Source organism: Agelaius tricolor, unplaced genomic scaffold (genome assembly GCF_023055355.1).
Source record: "Agelaius tricolor isolate 1412-34295 unplaced genomic scaffold, bAgeTri1.0.p SCAF_36, whole genome shotgun sequence".
Taxonomy (NCBI): Eukaryota; Metazoa; Chordata; class Aves; order Passeriformes; family Icteridae; genus Agelaius; species Agelaius tricolor.
The window spans coordinates 3,194,044-3,210,107 of NW_027269296.1; the positions used below are offsets into that span (position 1 = coordinate 3,194,044).

At 67.7% G+C, this 16,064-nt stretch overlaps 1 protein-coding gene across 4 annotated transcripts; it reads left to right on the forward strand.

Annotated features, from left to right (window-relative positions):
* The first annotated feature begins 403 nt into the window (after positions 1 to 403).
* Positions 404 to 15,657, forward strand: MAP7D1 (MAP7 domain containing 1). 4 transcript variants are annotated; one of them, XM_071453397.1, is made up of 18 exons: positions 404 to 553; positions 6,759 to 7,421; positions 7,526 to 7,594; positions 8,456 to 8,619; positions 8,953 to 9,067; positions 10,834 to 10,944; positions 12,339 to 12,461; positions 12,587 to 12,729; positions 12,841 to 12,974; positions 13,066 to 13,415; positions 13,492 to 13,666; positions 13,732 to 13,891; positions 14,146 to 14,250; positions 14,374 to 14,427; positions 14,529 to 14,586; positions 14,668 to 14,785; positions 14,863 to 15,053; positions 15,127 to 15,657. In XM_071453397.1, exons 2-18 carry the CDS (start codon positions 6,776 to 6,778, stop codon positions 15,135 to 15,137), a joined length of 2,727 nt encoding a protein of 908 aa, XP_071309498.1. In that variant the 5' UTR covers positions 404 to 553; positions 6,759 to 6,775; the 3' UTR covers positions 15,138 to 15,657. The 4 variants fall into 4 exon arrangements, with proteins under 4 accessions (XP_071309498.1, XP_071309497.1, XP_071309499.1 ...); XM_071453396.1 differs by lacking the exon at positions 404 to 553 and adding an exon at positions 565 to 709; XM_071453399.1 differs by lacking the exon at positions 404 to 553 and adding an exon at positions 734 to 1,079.
* The last annotated feature ends 407 nt before the right edge of the window (positions 15,658 to 16,064 follow it).

A 16,064-nucleotide genomic window follows, 5' to 3' on the forward strand; every position in this document is an offset into this window, starting at 1 on the left:
ACTCAGGGGAATGCACTTCCAAGGAAAAGGGCTGGGATTTCGGTAAACCTGTTTGCCTGGTAGGTGAGGGAGGATGAGTGGCAGGGGATCTCCTGGCCTGCGGTGACATCATGCCCAAAACAGGCATCTCTGATGGGTGCTGCCCGCAGAAAACTAACTTGGTTCATCCACACACTCAGAGCCGGGCACTGTGCGGGATGCCTGGAGCAGGCTGGCCACGAGGTGGACAAGGACACGTCCCTGCCTCCCGGTGCCCCTGCAGAGCCTGGAGCCGTGTTCCTTCCACTGCTGGTGCTGCCCACCCGTCCCCTACCCTGGCCGTGCTGCTGCATTCCCGTCCAAGCAGGGCCCAAAGGGGTTTCAGCGCTGAGCGGGGGCCGCTGCTCCTGCCCGGGGAGCGGGAGAGGCCTCTGTTGTCTGCCGGTTACCGGGGCAGGGTGGGATGCGGGCGGGGGGAAGCCCCGCCAGCGGAGGCGGCTGCTGGCGGTGACTAAGGCTCACGTGTGACGGGGAGCGGGGGAGCAGCAGCTCCAAGGCCTCTCGAACAGCTGAGGTGGGGCTCGGAAACGGGAAATCGGTGTCTTTTTGGGGCGCCTGAGGCTGGGGCAGCCGGTCCGGGTGATGCTGGCTGTGCATCGCGGTGCTGCTCGGGGCGGGGCGGGTTTGCTGCGGGGCCAGCGCTTTGCGCGTGACCGGAGCATCGTAAAATGTGTGTGCGAGCCCCAAAATCTGGGAGAGCAGGGGCTGGAGGCGGGCGAGTGGCCGAACAGAGCTGGGGGATGCTGAGCGCTGCGGGGACAGGCCCGAGGCGGGAGTGACGGGCGCGGGGTCCCAGCCGCGGCTGCGGGAGGAGCGGCGCCGGCTCGGGGCTGCGGGGCCGCGTCTGGAGCCGGGGCGAGGCGGAGCATCCCCCGGCCGCTCCCCCCGGCCGGGGCCGCGGGGCCGGGGCGGGGAGCGCCGAGCGTCCTCCCCCGCGGGCCGGGGGGAGCGGGGCTGGGCCAGCCCCTGCGCCTGCCGCGCCATGGAGCGGAGCTGCGCCGGGCGGGAGCCGCAGCCCCGGCCCCAGCCCCAGCCCCTCGGTAAGGATCCGCGGCGGCGGCGGCGGCGCCGGTACCGGCTCCGGGGAGTGCTCGGGCCCCCTCCCGCACCGCGGGGCCGAAGGGAGTCGGGGTGCGGGATGCGGCCCGGGGCTGCGGGGTCTGCCGGGGGGTGCGGGATGCGGCCCGCCGTGCCGGCGGAGATGCGGCGGCCGGGTCCGCGGAATGCGGCGGAGCGGAGCGGGGCGGCGGCCCGGGGAGGCGGTGGAGGAGCCGGGGGGGGCGAGGGGGGGAACGCACTGCCGGGGCCGGGGCGGCTTCCCGGGAGGGACAAAGCCCGGGCACGGCCCTTCCATCTTGGGGAGGGCCGGAGCGGCCCCGGCCCCGCCGCCGGGGGGGTGCAGCGGGGCTGCCCTTGGGAAGCCCCGGGGGCGGCGGCGCCGGCGCCGCCCCGGCTCGTCCCCGCCGGGCGGTGGGCGATGCCCCCGGTGGGAGGCACCCGCTGCCCCCAGCCCGCCGGGGCCGCCCCCTCCCCGCCGCGTGGACTCGCGGCTGGTCCCGGCAGGGCCGGTCCCGCTGCCCCGGGATGAACCGGGGAGGGCGGCGGCGGCGGGGCCGCGCTCGGGGCCGGGGCCGGGGTTGGCGCTGCCTCTCGGGGCTCCAGCGCAGCGCTCGCTGTGACTAAGCAGAGCTCCGCGGAGCCGCTTCCCACCGCGGGAGGAAGAGGAGAGGCGGCTCCCCTCCCCCTCGGCCCCAGTGCTCCATCGCCCGGGCCCGCGGACAGGGAGGGATCGCTGCGGCTCCCGGCGATGCTGAAAACCGGCGGCTCCCGCACCAACCGGCCGCGGGTCCTGCCATCGCTGCCCGAAGGACGCGTCCTGCGCCAGACATGTTGTCTGAGTCCCGCTGTCTGCCCCCGCCGCCTTCCCGCTCGCCGTGGCCTGCCCACTCGATGCTGTGGCGGCCCGGGGACCGGGGCTGGCTGCTCCCGGCCGCCCTGTGGGTCACTGGCTGCTCTCCCGTGAGCACAGAATGGTGCTGAAGGAGCACGGACGGTTTTGCACCATGTCCTCCTTCAGGGACCATCCCTGCCCTGTCCCGTGTGGGTGACCTGCATGACTGGGCAGCCCGGGCTGCTTCCTGTCCTGCTGCCTAGAGCGGCTCGGAGCCACCAGCAGGGATGGGATTTCACTCAAGGGGTCGGGAGCCACCATGTGTGGGGCAGCCAGTGGCACTGGAGGCCAGCAACTCCTGAAGGGCAGCCAGGGCAGGGTGTGACCTGCAGAGCTGCCCAGGTGGGCAGAGGGATGCGGTGTACCAAGGGACAAGGACCGAGGCAGGGAGCAGGCAGAGGTTTGTCCTTATCCAGGTTTCCCTCAGCTTCTCCAGCCCTTCTCCCTTGGCACGGAGGAGAGGGAGGGCGAGCTGGTTGCCCGCCAGTGCCTGTGTTTGGGAGCAGCAGCTCGAGAGTTCTCCCAGCGCGGGAGCCGCTGCTGCGAAACCGTCAGAGCAACGTGATGCGACGTGCAGAGTGGTGATGTGACAGTCCCGTGGTGCCATGTCCAAAATAGTTAGCACAGCTCTCGCTCCTTGGAGGGCTCTGAGCAGGGTCGGGCAGCCCCACAGGCAGCCTGCTGGGAAAAGAGCCGGATCCTGCATGGCCCCAGCCCTGGTAGGTGCCACATCCGTGTTGTGAGGCACAGGACCTGTTTTTTGGGGGTACTGACCTGCTCCCCAAGGGGCTGGATGCTGGCAGGCTCGGAGCCCCATGCCCTGCCTTCCAGCCAGGTTTCTGTTTCCCAGCATGATGCTAGCAGACAGGTTTTCGGGAGCGCGCCTGGGCTGGCTGCCCTGGGCACTGGTGGCGCCGCATGGGTCGCCCCAAGGACGAGGGCACCTCCTGTCGCCACTGCCAGTGTGCCAGATGGATGGTGGGCAGGTGTTCCTGCCTCTGCCCTCGGGCTGGTTGGGCTTGCACGGTGACCACAGCCACGGTTTGCTGTGGGGGTGTTGGGGCAGCAGCAGCAGCTCCAGCTCTTTCCTTCATGTGTGTTTTAAACCCTGGAAACCCCCTGGCTCTGGCCTTGCTCTCGCCACGAGATCCCAAGTTCCCCTTGCTGCTCTCCAGCTCAGCACATCGCTGCTGGTTCACGGGAGCTCAGTGACCCCTGCCCTGGCCCAGGGGCTGGTGCAGTTCCCCCATGGCTGCCCCCATACCCCTATCCCAGAGCCTTGGCAGCACACGAGCCCTGGGAAGGGAGGCTGGATATGCCTCTTTCTCCGGCCTGGCACTTGGTTGTGCCCTGGCAGGGGCCCTGCTGCCTGTCCCCTCCTGCCCTGCTCCAGCCTGTCCCCCAGAGCAGGGCTCTGGGCAGTGGTGGGGCACTGTGGCTGAAGCCCAGCCAGCTGCCAGCTGTGTTTCACTGGCTCCAAGGTGGCGGGGAGAGGAGCCAGCCATGGGTGACAGTGCCCGTGTGCCTGGGGACAGGCTGCAAGTGGCTGTCCCTGCTGAGGACAGGGTGTCATTGCTGATGGCGGCTGCCAGGGTGGCACTGGCCACCCCTGAGGCAGGGGCTGCTGGCATTGCCCATATCTCCCTGCCCAGGCATGTGAGCCAGCACTGAGGGTGCGTGTCAGTGCTGTGCCTGCAGGCAGGACATAGTGGGGACGTGTTGGGAATGTGCTGTGGACGTTCCAGGGATGTGTCAGGAGCACTTGCTCACTGTCCCTGTCATCCAGGTGTGAGGGTTGCTGCAGCACACTGGAATCCCAGGAGCTGGGTGGGACAGGGCAGGGCTCAGCCCCAAGGCCCATCTGAGTGCTGAGCCTGGGGTGGGATCAGGGGCAGCATTGGGTCTTGGAGCACCTCCAGGGCTTGGAGCATCCTGGTGCATGCCACAGTGCTCTGGTGGCCTCAGGCAGAGTGGACACCAGCACCAACAGAGCCATCCCTGCTCTGTGGCCACGGCTGCCTTCCTGCTCTGCACCAGGACCTGCTGGCAAGGAGAGACCCAGGAACCCATCCCCATGGGGCTGCTATCAAGGCAGGGGAGGCAGCTGGGAACAGCTGCACCAGGGAGGGCCTGAGGGTGTATTGCACACATGGATGTCCCCAGGGCTGTGGGGAGCAGCTCTGCAGGGCCAGCAGTGGCTCTTTGGGCTGGCCTCAGGGTCATGTCCTTGGCACAGCAGGGACTGCTGCCATGGCCAGGGTGGCTGCGCACTGTGACACCAGCACCTTTAGGTGGCTTTGCACCGCTCAGCAATGACCTCCAGTGCACCATCAGCCCTGCTGATGCCCCCTGCCCTGCTGGGCATGCAGAGCTGCCTGTGGCTGCCCTGGCTGTGCTGCAGAGCAGGAACACAAGGATACGGAGCTGAGGGGAGCTGAGGTGACATTGGGCGGGTGCCCCCCCGTCCTTTTGGGCAGTGCCCTGCAGGGACAGTTAACGAGGGCCGCTGGTCCGAGCAGCGCCCGCGGGCCTCGATGTGCTCTCGCTTCACGGCACCGGGATCTGCCTGCGCCTGGCTGAGCATCCCTGGCCATGTGCCGGCCAAGGAACCGCGCTGCACCGGGCACTGCCGGGCTGGAGGTGCCGCTGGTGCTCGGTGGCACGGGCACCAGTGCCAAAGGGACTCATGGGAGGAGCAGGACGGGCTGGGTGCTGCAGCACCGAGGGCAGCACCGCGCCCTGCGTCCCGGTGGCAGCACCATGGGGCTGGGTGCTGCAGGGCAGCCGTGCCTGCGTGTCTGGGGGGACGGGAGCTAATCCGTGTGGAATGCCCCGGCCGGGGGAGAGGGGACGCCCGCGCCGCCTGGGCGCAGGCAGCGTTGGGTTTCAGGGCAGCTGCCGTGCTGGAGCAGCGACAGGGACAGATGGCGGCAGGGCTGGCCCTGCCCCACCTTGGGGTCTTGGCTGGGCCTGGAAGTCTTGGCCGTGCCCACAGCCCTGCCCTGGCCACAGGTGCTGTTTTCTCTCTGGCCATGGGGCAGGGCAGATCCTGCCCAGGGCTCTGTGCCTGGCTGTGTGGAGTGGCAGGAGCACCCACTGTCCCCTGCCAGTGCTCCCCACACGTCCAGGGCTCTCTGAGGTATTTCCATCTGCTCAGGGGATCAGCCTGGCCTTGATGCTTTCACACCCTGTGGGCAGCACTTGGCTGTGCCGCCACAGTGGTCCCAGGGTCACCCCTCCCAGCTGGTACACACGCAGTGACACTGCAGGTGCCATCCTGGGACCTGGCACCTGGGGGCTGCCAAGCCCTGCTGCCTGTGGTTGCCCATCTGAGGCAGCCCTGGGGGAACGCAGCAGGGCAGCCCCAGTCCCAGCCCCTCATCAGACCGACGGCTGCCTCGCAGGGCGCAGCTCTGGGGCCGTGGGATGTGCAGGATCGGGGCCAGGGGATGGGCTGGCTTCCTGCAGCACAAAATGCCCGGAAAGTCTGCGGGGGGGCCGGGGCTGCCTGTGTCCCACGGACTCCAGGGTGGGGGAACCCTGTGGCACAGCCCTGGCCTGGGGGGCTGCAGCAGCACCCCCAGCCCCTCTCTGGGGACCAGGGGAGCTGGGGTGTGGCCATGCTGTCAGTGCAGGGGGCTGGCAGTGCCCAGTGCCTGTTTGGGAAGCCTGGGCTGACCCTGGCTTGGAGCACTCCAGCATGGGGTGGGTGAGGAGCTGTGGGGTGGGTGAGCAGCCGTGGAGTGGGTGAGGAGCGGCGCCGGCTGTGTTTGCAGAGCCCACACTTTGCCCCTTGCTGAGGGTTGTGGAGAGCTCTGCAAACACGGCTGAGCCGTGTGTGACATCAGCTGGTGGTGGCTGCTGGTCACTGGGGTTCTGCCATCCTCCCCTGGAGCCAGGGGCTCACTGCAGTGATGTCCATGGGGCTGGAACTGTGTGTCCTGGGGTGGGTCTGGCATCATTCTTGCCGGGAGTGACAGTGCTGCTGCTGCATAGGGGTTGGAGTTGGGATCCTGGCAAGTACTGAAGGGTTTGTTTGCAGAGGGCTGATAATGGGGGCCGGGGGGGTCACCACCACTGTTGTCACTGTGGACTCTTCTGACACCACTTCTACAGAGGGCACGTGCCATGGCATTGCCAGGCGCTGGCACCGCGTTGGGCTGTGCTCAGGGTGCCCAGGGGTCATCCAGAACGGGGGACATCCCCCAGGCTGCCCCAGGGCCGGCCTCACGCGGGGAGGGGGCTCTGTCTGGCAGCCTGGTGTGCATTCCTGGGCCATGAGTTCATGGCTGCAGGTCCGTGGGGGCCACGGGCTGTCACGGTGACGTCAGGCCAGGCCCGCGCCCATCCTGCCTCCGGCCGCGCCGCGGAAGCGCTCGACGTCCTCGTCCCCTGGGGAGAGCGGCAGGGGAGTGTGGGGGTCCCTGTGCCCCTGGGGGGTCTCTGGCCCCGTGTCCCCCCACGGCAGGGCCGGGTGGCAGCTGCCAGGGGATGAAGGGCAGCTTTGTGGTGGCAGTGCCTGGCGGAGCCCGGCTGTCCCTCTGTGCATTGTGCGCCCAGCGCCTGGCACCCGCTGTGGGTGCCCCCAGGATTGGGGCAGCAGCAGCAGGGCTGAGGTGGGGTCCCACTGCCCTCCCTGGCCTTGCTCCTGAGGGCTGTGTTTGGGGGGACAGGGCTGTGTCCCCTGAGAGCTGTGTTTGGGGAGGATGGGTCTTCCACAGGCTTCCCCACTTGAGTGACCTTGTGTTCTGCTCTGTCCCTCTTGCAGGGAAGCCACCATCCCCGATGGGAGACAGCGTCCCTCCGCCCTCGGTGCCACCCCCTACGCCTGGGGGTGCCCTGCAGGGAGAGCGCAGCTTCCCCCAGCATGACCGACCCGGCCCTCCGGATGTCATCCCCTCTGAGAAGCCCGTCCCACCCGTCCCTGCAGCCATCAGCCCCTCTGAGAAGATCATCTCGCCCATCCCTGCAGCCATGCCCCCCTCCCAGCAGCCCGTGTGCCCCCCGGCCGTGCTGCCCCCCTCTGAGAGCAGCAGCCCCCTGCAGCATGACCGACCCAGCCCTCCAGCCGTGGCACTGCCAGGACAGCCCGTGTCCCCCAGCCCTGCCACTGTGGTCCCCTCAGCACAGAGTGTTCCCCCCTGGGGTGACCAATCCCCCCCTGGACCCCCCAAGCCGCCTGGGATGGAGCACCCCAAAGAAGAGGCACTGTCTCACCCCACTGGCCAGCCTGTCCCCGTCCACGCTGCTGCCCCGTGCTCCGCGGAGACGCTGCCCCCTGGGAGCCAGCCCCCAGCCCCAGCTGCCATCGAGGGGGCCCCTCCTGATGCCAAGAGCTCCCTGGGTGCCACAGCCGGGCCCTCAAAGGATGTGAGCCCCCGGAGCAGCCGCCCCTCAGCATCTCCTGCTGCCAGCCCCCGGCCCAAGCAAGGTGGGTGCCAAGAGGTTGTGGTGCTCCAGTGATGCTGCACCCCGTGGGCACAATCGATGCCTGGTGGGGCTGGGCACTACCCTGACGGTGTTTCCCCTCTGCAGATGCCCAGAAAGCCCAGGCAAGGCACAAGCAGGCGAAGGAGCGGCGCGAGGAGCGAGCCAAGTACCTGGGTATGGAGCTGGGAGGGAAAGTGGATGGGGGGGAGGCAGGGGCTAAGGAGCTTTGCTGGGTCATGGGCAATCCCATTAGCTGTGGTGAGCTGAGCCTGGGTGTGAACTGCAGTGCTGGCAGCTCTGCCCACCAGGCACACCACTGATTCCCTGGCACATTGCTGACCCTTGGGCACACCACTGACCCCTACACACACCACTGACCCCCGGGCGCCCCACTGACCCCTACACACACCACTGATTCCCTGGCACATTGCTGACCCCTGGGCACACCACTGACCCCTACACACACCACTGACCCCCGGGCACCCCACTGACCCCCCAGCACACCACTGACCCCTACACACACCACTGACCCCCCAGCACACCACTGACCCCCAAGCACACCACTGACCCCTGGGCACACTGCTGACCCCAGGCATGCTGCTGACCCCCCAGCACACACTGTTGCTCCCTGCTTTGGATACTCCCCGGGTCTGTGCAGGTGCCACAGCCCTGGTACCTGGCTCTGCCATGTGCAGGCAGCCCCAGCAGCCCCAGAGTGGCTCGGGGCAGCGGGTGAGCAGGGCCCCTGCGCTGAGCATGGGGCCTCCTTGTCCCCGCGCTCTTTCCACCCTCATTCCCCCATTGTTCACCGCGCGGCTCGGCGGGCTCCCGGCGGGCTCCCGGCCTTCCTTTTGTCCTGGCCCAAACCCCTCCCTCGCCGGCCGGCCCTGATGCTGCCTGCCCTGCCTGCCCTGCCTGCCCTGCCTGCCCCGGCCGCAGCCGGCCCGTGGCCCCACGCCACCCGCATGGGCACGCGGTCCCAGCACGGCGCTGCCCGGGGCTGTGCCTCCGGTGCCACCCCGCTGCTCCCCACAGCTGCCAAGCGGGTGCTGTGGCTGGAGAAGGAGGAGAAGGCGCGGCTGCTGCGGGAGAAGCAGCTGGAGGAGCGGCGCAAGCGGCTGGAGGAGCAGCGGCTGCGGGCGGAGAAGCGCCGGGCGGTGCTGGAGGAGCGGCAGAGGCAGAAGCTGGAGAAGAATAAGGTGGGGATGGGGATGGGTATCAGGGGGCTGGGGTGGCACGTGGGATGCAATCCCTGAGGAGTTCTCGTGGCTCCAGCAGCCCTTCAGGAGATGCTTCATGAGCCCTTCAGGAGCTGCCCACTGTACCCATCCTCTGCTGCCCCTCCTTCCTGGTGCAGAGCCTGCGCTGTGCCCAGCTTCTCGGCACGTGTGCCCTGGCCAGGGCAGGCATCACTGTCCTGTGCCCCTCCAAGCACCCCTATCGCTGTCATGGCCTCAAGCTGGGAGGCTCTGGCTGGCCCCAGCCCTGCTCCCTCAGCTGCTGGGCTCAGCCTGTCCCTCTCCCTCGGGCAGGAGCGCTATGAGGCAGCAATCCAGCGGTCGGTCAAGAAGACGTGGGCAGAGATCCGGCAGCAGCGGTGGTCCTGGGCTGGGGCCCTGCACCACGGCTCCCCTGCACACAAGGATGGTGAGTGCTGGGCTGGGCACAGGCACCTGGGGACCCTGTGGCTCTGACAGCCGTGGGGGCAGCTGGGCATCTCTCTGCCAGCCCTCAAATCCAGATCAGCCCCACTTGGTGGGGCATGCTGCCGTCACTCTGGGCTGTGCTGGGGACTGATGGGGTCCCGTGGCTGTTCCCTGCTCCTGTGGGGCTGGGTGTAAGCTGGAGGCTGTGTGTCACAGTCCCTGTTCCAGTCAGAGACCTGCCTGGGGGCAGCCCTGGCTGCCTCAGCATGCCATGGCCACGCTGCCAGGTGTCCAACAGCTGTGAAGAGCCCCTGGCCCCAGGGGCTGTGGGGCTGCACGAGGCCTCTGCAAGCTCTGGTTGGGGTCTGTGCTGCGGCGTGTCCCCTTGTCCCCCAGCTGGGTAGGGGCAGTGCTTGGCCCCTCCAGGTCCAGTATGGAGGTGACCATGGCTGTATGTGTGGCTGCAGAAGCTGGTCCTGCTCTGTGAGGGCTTCTTGGGGACACCCTGCACGAGTCAGCACTTGGACAAGTGGAGGTCTCCACTGTCCCCTGACTGCTGTGCTGTGCTGGTAGGTGCCAGCACTGTCTGGCATGGATGGTGACATAGGGGAGAGCGCTGTGTCCCTAGGAACTGTCTGGCCTTCCCGTGCCATGGGGCAGGTGTTGTGTTATTGGCTGTACCTGACCAGACTGTGTAGAGGTTCCTGGCTGTACGTGGCCAGGCTGTGTACAGGTGTTGTGTGCCAAGTTGTGCATACTGGCACCAGTGCTGTGTGTACAGGTGTTGTGTGCCAGGCTGTGTGCACTGGCACCGTGTGCCCAGTGCCGTGTGTTCAGGTGTTGCGTGCCCGGCTGTACCTGGCTGGGCTGTGTGTACAGGCTCCACATTCTGGGTTATCCTGTCTCGGTGCCATGTGTGCCACTGTGGCTCGTGGCACGCTCGGGGTGTCTGTGGTGCAGCACCTTGCAGGGTCTGGCAAGGGGACACCTTCCCCTGCCACTTCCCATCGGGATGTGCTGCTGGAGCTGCTGCCAGCTGTCACTCACCAATCTCCTGTCTCCACCTGAGCTCCCCTGGCTGTTTGTCCAGAGCAGCCAGGCAGGGTGGGAAGATCCCAGCTACCTGTGGAGGTGCTGCCAGCCACCAGCACTGTCCTGGGAGTGCCACAGTGACCCAGCACCGGTGTGATGTTGTCTCATGTCTGTCTGGACCTGCTGCCCTCACTCTGCTCCCCCAGGGTGAATGTTCATCTGGTGCTGCCGAGGTCCCCGGCCACCCACTCCCAATTCCCAGGACTGTGTTTGGGAAAACTGTTGTAGCAGGGCCTGGGAGCCTCCCTGGCTCTCTGAGGATGAGATCCCTGCATGACCCAGCATGACCCTGCAGGGTTCAGACACTGCCATACTGAATGCCAGTGCTGTGTGTTGTGTCCCCAGACACCAGTGTCCCCTCTGGCCCCACTCTGTGCCGTGTCCCTGGATTCCAGCATCTCCTGTCCCACTCTGTGCCGTGTCCCCAGACTCCAGCATCTCCTGTCACATTCTGTGTTGTGTCCCTGGATTCCAGCATCTCCTGCCCCACTCTGTACCATGTCCCTGGATTCCAGCATCTCCTACCCCATTCTGTGCTGTGTCCCTGGACTCCAGCATCTCCCCTGGTCGTTCCACTTCTGCCCCAGTGCCCTGGCACGTCCGTGCATGCTGCATGTGGGGGGCCCAGCCCCGGCCCCGGGACCTTAATGCCCTTGTGTCTTTTCCCTCCTCCAGGTGCGAGCCGGTGCTCGGTGTCCGCTGTAAACCTCCCCAAACACGTCGACTCTATAATCAACAAGCGGCTCTCCAAATCCTCCGCCACCCTCTGGAACTCTCCCAGTAGAAGTAAGAGCCCTTTGCGTTTGCCCCAGCGCAGGGGGCACAGCCAGGCCCCCGCCCAGTGCTGGGGACCCCCGATGCCAGGGTCCCCCATCCCCAGGTGCCCGCGGAGAGAGGAGAAGCCGTTTGCTGTTTGGGGGAGGAGGCTGGAACCGGCCGGTGGCTCCTTGAGGCTGTGTGGGCTGGGAGGAGAAGGAAGAGGAGGAGGAGGAGGAATGGCTGTGTGGTGGCAGCCCCATGGGGCGCCAGGATGAGGATGGGAGCTTGGCTCCCTGCCCCAGGGCGGCTCTGGTGGGTGCTGGTGCAGCCACAGAGGGGCTGCCTGTCACCTGCCCTCCTGGGGCTGGGCACGGTGCCAGTGCCCCCACAGGCTCCTGAGTGCCACAGAGCTCTGTGGCCGTGGTGGTGCTGCAAGGTCATCCTGGCCCTGGGAGCGCTGCCCAGGGCTGCAGCCATGCCAGAGGGATGTGTCCAACAGAGAGATGTGTCCAGTGCCGGGGCTGCTGTTGTGTTTCGGGGTTGCCTGGCGATGGGCTCCTTCCCGGACGGGTATAAATAGCCAGAGCAGCTGACGCCGGTGGCTGTGGTGACGCAGGCAGCTCCCAGCACCCTGTGCTGGGGCTCAGCCCAGGGACAGGCACCTGGGGGCTGTCAGCACTGCCCCACTGGGAGCAGCATCTCCCTGGGCCTGTGCCAGACTTGCCACCCTGTCCCCCTGCAGCATCCATGGCTCTGTGCTCTCCCCTCCCAGCAGCTGGTGCTGCCCCTGGCCTGGTGCCCAGTGGAGAGGGGCAGAGGGGCCCTGTCTCCACGGGTGGTTCCCATGCGCCGCAGGGTGTTTGGTGACGTGCTGCAGGGCAGCCAGTGGCAGCTTGGTGCCCAGCTGAGCCAGCTGTGTGGCCAGGCATCGCCGTTCCGTGGGTGCTGTAATCCTGGCCTGGTGATTTAGCACAGCTCCCGTGGGATGAGGGCACACTGTGCTGTCCCCCGGGCAGCTGGTATGTGCCAGGGCCTTGGTCACACAGGGCAGGGGCACAGAAGGGTGCCATTGCTGGGCAGAAGGAGAGGGCAGAGCAGGGGGGCTGCTGTCACCAGGGTGGCACCTGGCACCACTGGCACACGGTGACTGCAGTTTCCACAGGACACAAGGGCGCCGTTGTCGTCATGCCACAGCGCCGTCCATAGCACCCACGCCCACCCATGGGCATGGCCCTTCATCCTGCTCAGCTCTGTGGGGCCGTGGGGAGCCCTCCTCAGCACGGCCAAGCTCTGGGCACTCCTGGAACTGTGCCTGCGCCGTGGTATTGCTGCAGACACACGGCTCCTCCCTCCAGCGGCTGTGAGAGCAGGACTGGAGTCTGGAGGTTTGTGGTGCACTAATGGCCCCTCTCCCTCCCCAGACCGGAGCTTGCAGCTGAGCCCATGGGAGAGCAGCATCGTGGACCGGCTGATGACGCCCACCCTGTCCTTTCTCGCGCGCAGCCGGAGCGCTGTGACGCTGGCTGGGAATGGCAAGGAGCAGGGTGAGCCCCCAGGGCTCAGGGACACGCAAGTCCTGGCACAGGCAGCCAGGATGAGTGAGCCTGGAGTCAGTGGGCATCTGCCATTGGTGCCGGCTCCATCCTGACCCTGCTCACTCCTCCCCCAGTGCCCGTGTGCCCCCGCTCAGCCTCCGCCAGCCCCCTCAGCCCCTGCCACAACCACCGCCTGCCGCACCGCTGCTGGGAGCGCCGGAAGGCGGCCGCCGCCAGCCCTGATGTGACGCCACGCCGCAGGACCGAGCCCTCGCCTGTGAGTGCCACCTCCCAGGGGTGCCAGGGCAGCTGTGAGGCACGGCGTGGCTTCTGGCCAAGCCCAGCACCCAGTGCTGACACCATCTCTGTCTGTCCTTGGCCGGAGCAGAAGAAGAAGGAGAAGAAGGAGAAGGATCGGGAGAATGCCAAGGAGCGCAGCGCCCTGTCCCGTGAGCGCAGCCTCAGGAAGCGGCAGTCGCTGCCGGCGGCACAGCCCCGGCTCCTGCCTGCGGCTGACAGCAGGTCGGGACCCCCACCCTGAGGCTTCCCAGCCCCTGACCCCAGCCGAGGGCTGCCCCAGCCCGACTAACACTGTCTCTTGCTCTGTTTGCAGCCCCGGCCCCAAGAACCGTCCCTCATCCCCTGCTGCCCCCAAGAACCGTCCTTCATCCCCTGCCACCCCCAAGAACCGTCCCTCATCCCCTGCCACCCCCAAGAACCGTCCCTCGTCCCCTGCCACTCCCAAGGCCCGCCCGGCGTCCCCCAGCCCGGCCCTCAGCTCTCCCCACAAGCCACCCCTGCCTCGAAGCGTCCATTCCTCCCCCAAGGTGCGGGCCAGGGCTCGGGAGGAGCGGGGGGAGCAGGAGGGCCAGGCAAAGGCACGGGAGAGGAAGGAGGAGGAGCGGGGTCCGGCACCCCCAGCCCTTCCCGAGCCCCCCAAGGTGCCCACAGAGCCGACAGCAGGTGGGTACAGTGTCACAGGGGAAGCCACAGGGCTGGGAGAAGCCAGAGCAGCCCTGACACTGCCTGCCTCCCCCAGGCCCCCCAGTCCCTGCAGCCCCCGGCCCTGTGCCGGCCAGCCCCCCAGCCAGACCCCCTGCTGGCACCACGGACCGCGAGGAGGCTGCCCGGCTGTTGGCGGAGAAACGACGCCAGGCCCGGGAGCAGCGGGAGCGGGAGGAGCGGGAGCGCCGGGAGCAGGAGGAGCAGGAGAGGTGGGTGTTGTCCCCTTGGCCCCCAGCCCCAGGCTCCTGCCGTGCTCAGGGCCCCCTCCCTGCAGGCGGGCGCAGGAGGAGCGGGCACAGCGGGCGGCCGAGGAGCAGAGCCGGAGGGAGGCCCTGGCACGGCAGCGGGAGGAGGAGCGGCGGCTGCAGGAGGAACGAGAGGCCCAGGAGAGAGCCCGGGCTGAGCGAGAGGAGGTGGAGCGGCTGCAGAGACAGGTGGGGGTGACAGAGTGTGGGGGAAAGGCCCTGCAGGAGGTGGGGGGCAAAGGCAGGGATGGAGGAGGAAGGTGGGGACGTTCTCCGGTGATTCACTCTCATGAGAACCAGCCCAGCCCCTCAAGGCCCAGGGTGGCAGGAGGGAACATGGGGCAGGGCTGTGCTGAGCTGTCCACGCAGCACATCCCCACAGTCCCTGCCCCATCCCTTTCCCCCCATCACATCTCATCCCTTCCTGCCCTGCTGTGGCACAGAAGGAAGAGGCCGAGGCGCGGGCGCGCGAAGAGGCTGAGCGGCAGCGCCTGGAGCGGGAGAAGCACTTCCAGCGTGAGGAGCAGGAGCGGCTGGAGAGGAAGAAGGTGAGGCTGGGGGGCATCTCCAGGCATGGGGCTTGGCAGGTTTTTCCCTGGAAGGGATCCTGCCTGGCACCAGGGGCAGGTCTGGGTGGTCAGGGCCGTGTGTGAGTCCCTGTGTGACTGCAGCGCCTGGAGGAGATCATGAAGAGGACGCGCAAGTCGGACGCAGCAGACACCAAGGTGGGAGTCTGTCCTCTGTCCTGGGGCACAGGTGACTTGGGCACTCGACAGAGCCCTCCTGCCCCTGCCTGCAGCCCCTCACAGCTCTCCTCTCCCTGCAGAAGAAGGACGACAAGAAGGTGGTGAACGGGAAAGCAGCCGAGCAGGAAGATGCCCCAGGTGTGTGGGCACCCCGGGCTGCTTCCCCCAGCCATGCTCTGGCCCAGGCCATGGCTGAGCCAGGTTCTGCCGTGTCCTCAGGCCGCGAGAAGCACCTGGGGCCAATCCCCAAGGCAGAGGAGCTCCCGGAGACAGAGACCCCAAGCGCAGGGACGCCGGGGGGAACGAAGGGCTTGGTGGGCGAGGGGCTGCAGCCAAGGTGAGACACCGTGGGGACACCGGGCAGGGGCCAGGGGCAGCGGGGCAGGGGCTGAGCCCAGCCCTCCCATCCCACAGCTCCAAGGAGGCGGCAGCCCTGGTGAACGGCGTGCAGCCCGGCAAGCACGAGAACGGCTTCTCGGGCAGCGAGGGCTCCAAGGAGCTGCGGGATCTCTCCCACCACGGTGGCAGCCCCGGCAGCATCATCCCCTTTGGCGACAAGGAGCCCTTCCTCAAGCAGGCCGTGGTGAAGCCCCCGCAGGTGACAGGTGAGCAGCAGGAGGGGTGTGGGGGGACACTGCTGTGAGCAGCCCAAGCTCACACTGCTCTCCCCACCCGCAGAGGTGCTGTGAGGGCCTGGCTGATGTCCCCAGGGGCCAGTGCCCGCGCCCTGACCCCAGCGGCCCACGCAGACCCGTAGCTGTCGTCACAACACGACCCTCGCTGCTCCTCCCGGGCACCCGGGGGCTGCAGGGCCCCGGCGAGGACGCCTGGCTCCTCTCTTTGTTCTCGTTTTTATTTCGTTTTGTTGGTTTTTTTTTTTATTTTAAATATGCACCTTATCAGACTGACAGCCCACCCTCGCAGCCCGCCGGAGCCGCCCCAGACGTGTGGTGTAATGATGTAGTTATTTAACTCGCTGGGTACAACGTCTGTGAATACTGTAAATAGAGCCGGCCGGGCGTGGGGATGCTCTGGGGGGCTCGGGGCAGGGGGAAGCCGTGTCACAGCTCCCGGTCCCCACGTTCCCCCGCATGTCCGTGTGTCCAGTGTCCCCGGGCCCGGCCGGCACCACGCTGCTCTGTGCCCTTGTGACAGTGTTATGCATCCAGACAACCTTTGACAACAATTAAAAGTGGACAATGCCCTCGGCGTGCGTCTCTGTGTCCGGGGAGGGGACGGGACGGGACTGGGCTGGGCTGGGCTGGGCTGGGCTGGGCTGGGCAGGGCAGGGCAGGGCGCTCTCCCGGCCCCCACAGCAGCAGGGCAGGTTTGCCCCCGTGCCCGGGGTCGCCCCCGGAGCTCCCAGCGGTGCCCGCTCCATCAGCTCCGTCCCGGCGATCGGGGGAAACCTCATCCCAGCGGCCCCACCCGCAAGCAGGGCCCTGTTCCGTGGCTGCCCCTTCCCTCCCAGGCCCTCAGGAGCCGCACGTGGGACAGCCTGGGAGGGTTACATTAGGGCTGGACGGGAGAGGGCCCGCAAGGCCCCTTTGGCAAGGGCCGTGCCGCGCCCTGGCCGCCCGCACGGCGAGGGAGGCCGCTCCCCGTCACCGCCCCCG

What these genes read in the sequence shown, in the direction of transcription:
- MAP7D1 (XM_071453396.1), top strand. Translation starts at nt 622, where the DNA reads ATGCTGGCTGTGCATCGCGGTGCTGCTCGGGGCGGGGCGGGTTTGCTG. An exon ending in CTGGAACTCTCCCAGTAGAA is followed by an intron (nt 10,945 to 12,338) that starts GTAAGAGCCCTT and finishes CTCCCTCCCCAG; the next exon opens with ACCGGAGCTTGCAGCTGAGC. An exon ending in GCAGGACCGAGCCCTCGCCT is followed by an intron (nt 12,730 to 12,840) that starts GTGAGTGCCACC and finishes TGGCCGGAGCAG; the next exon opens with AAGAAGAAGGAGAAGAAGGA.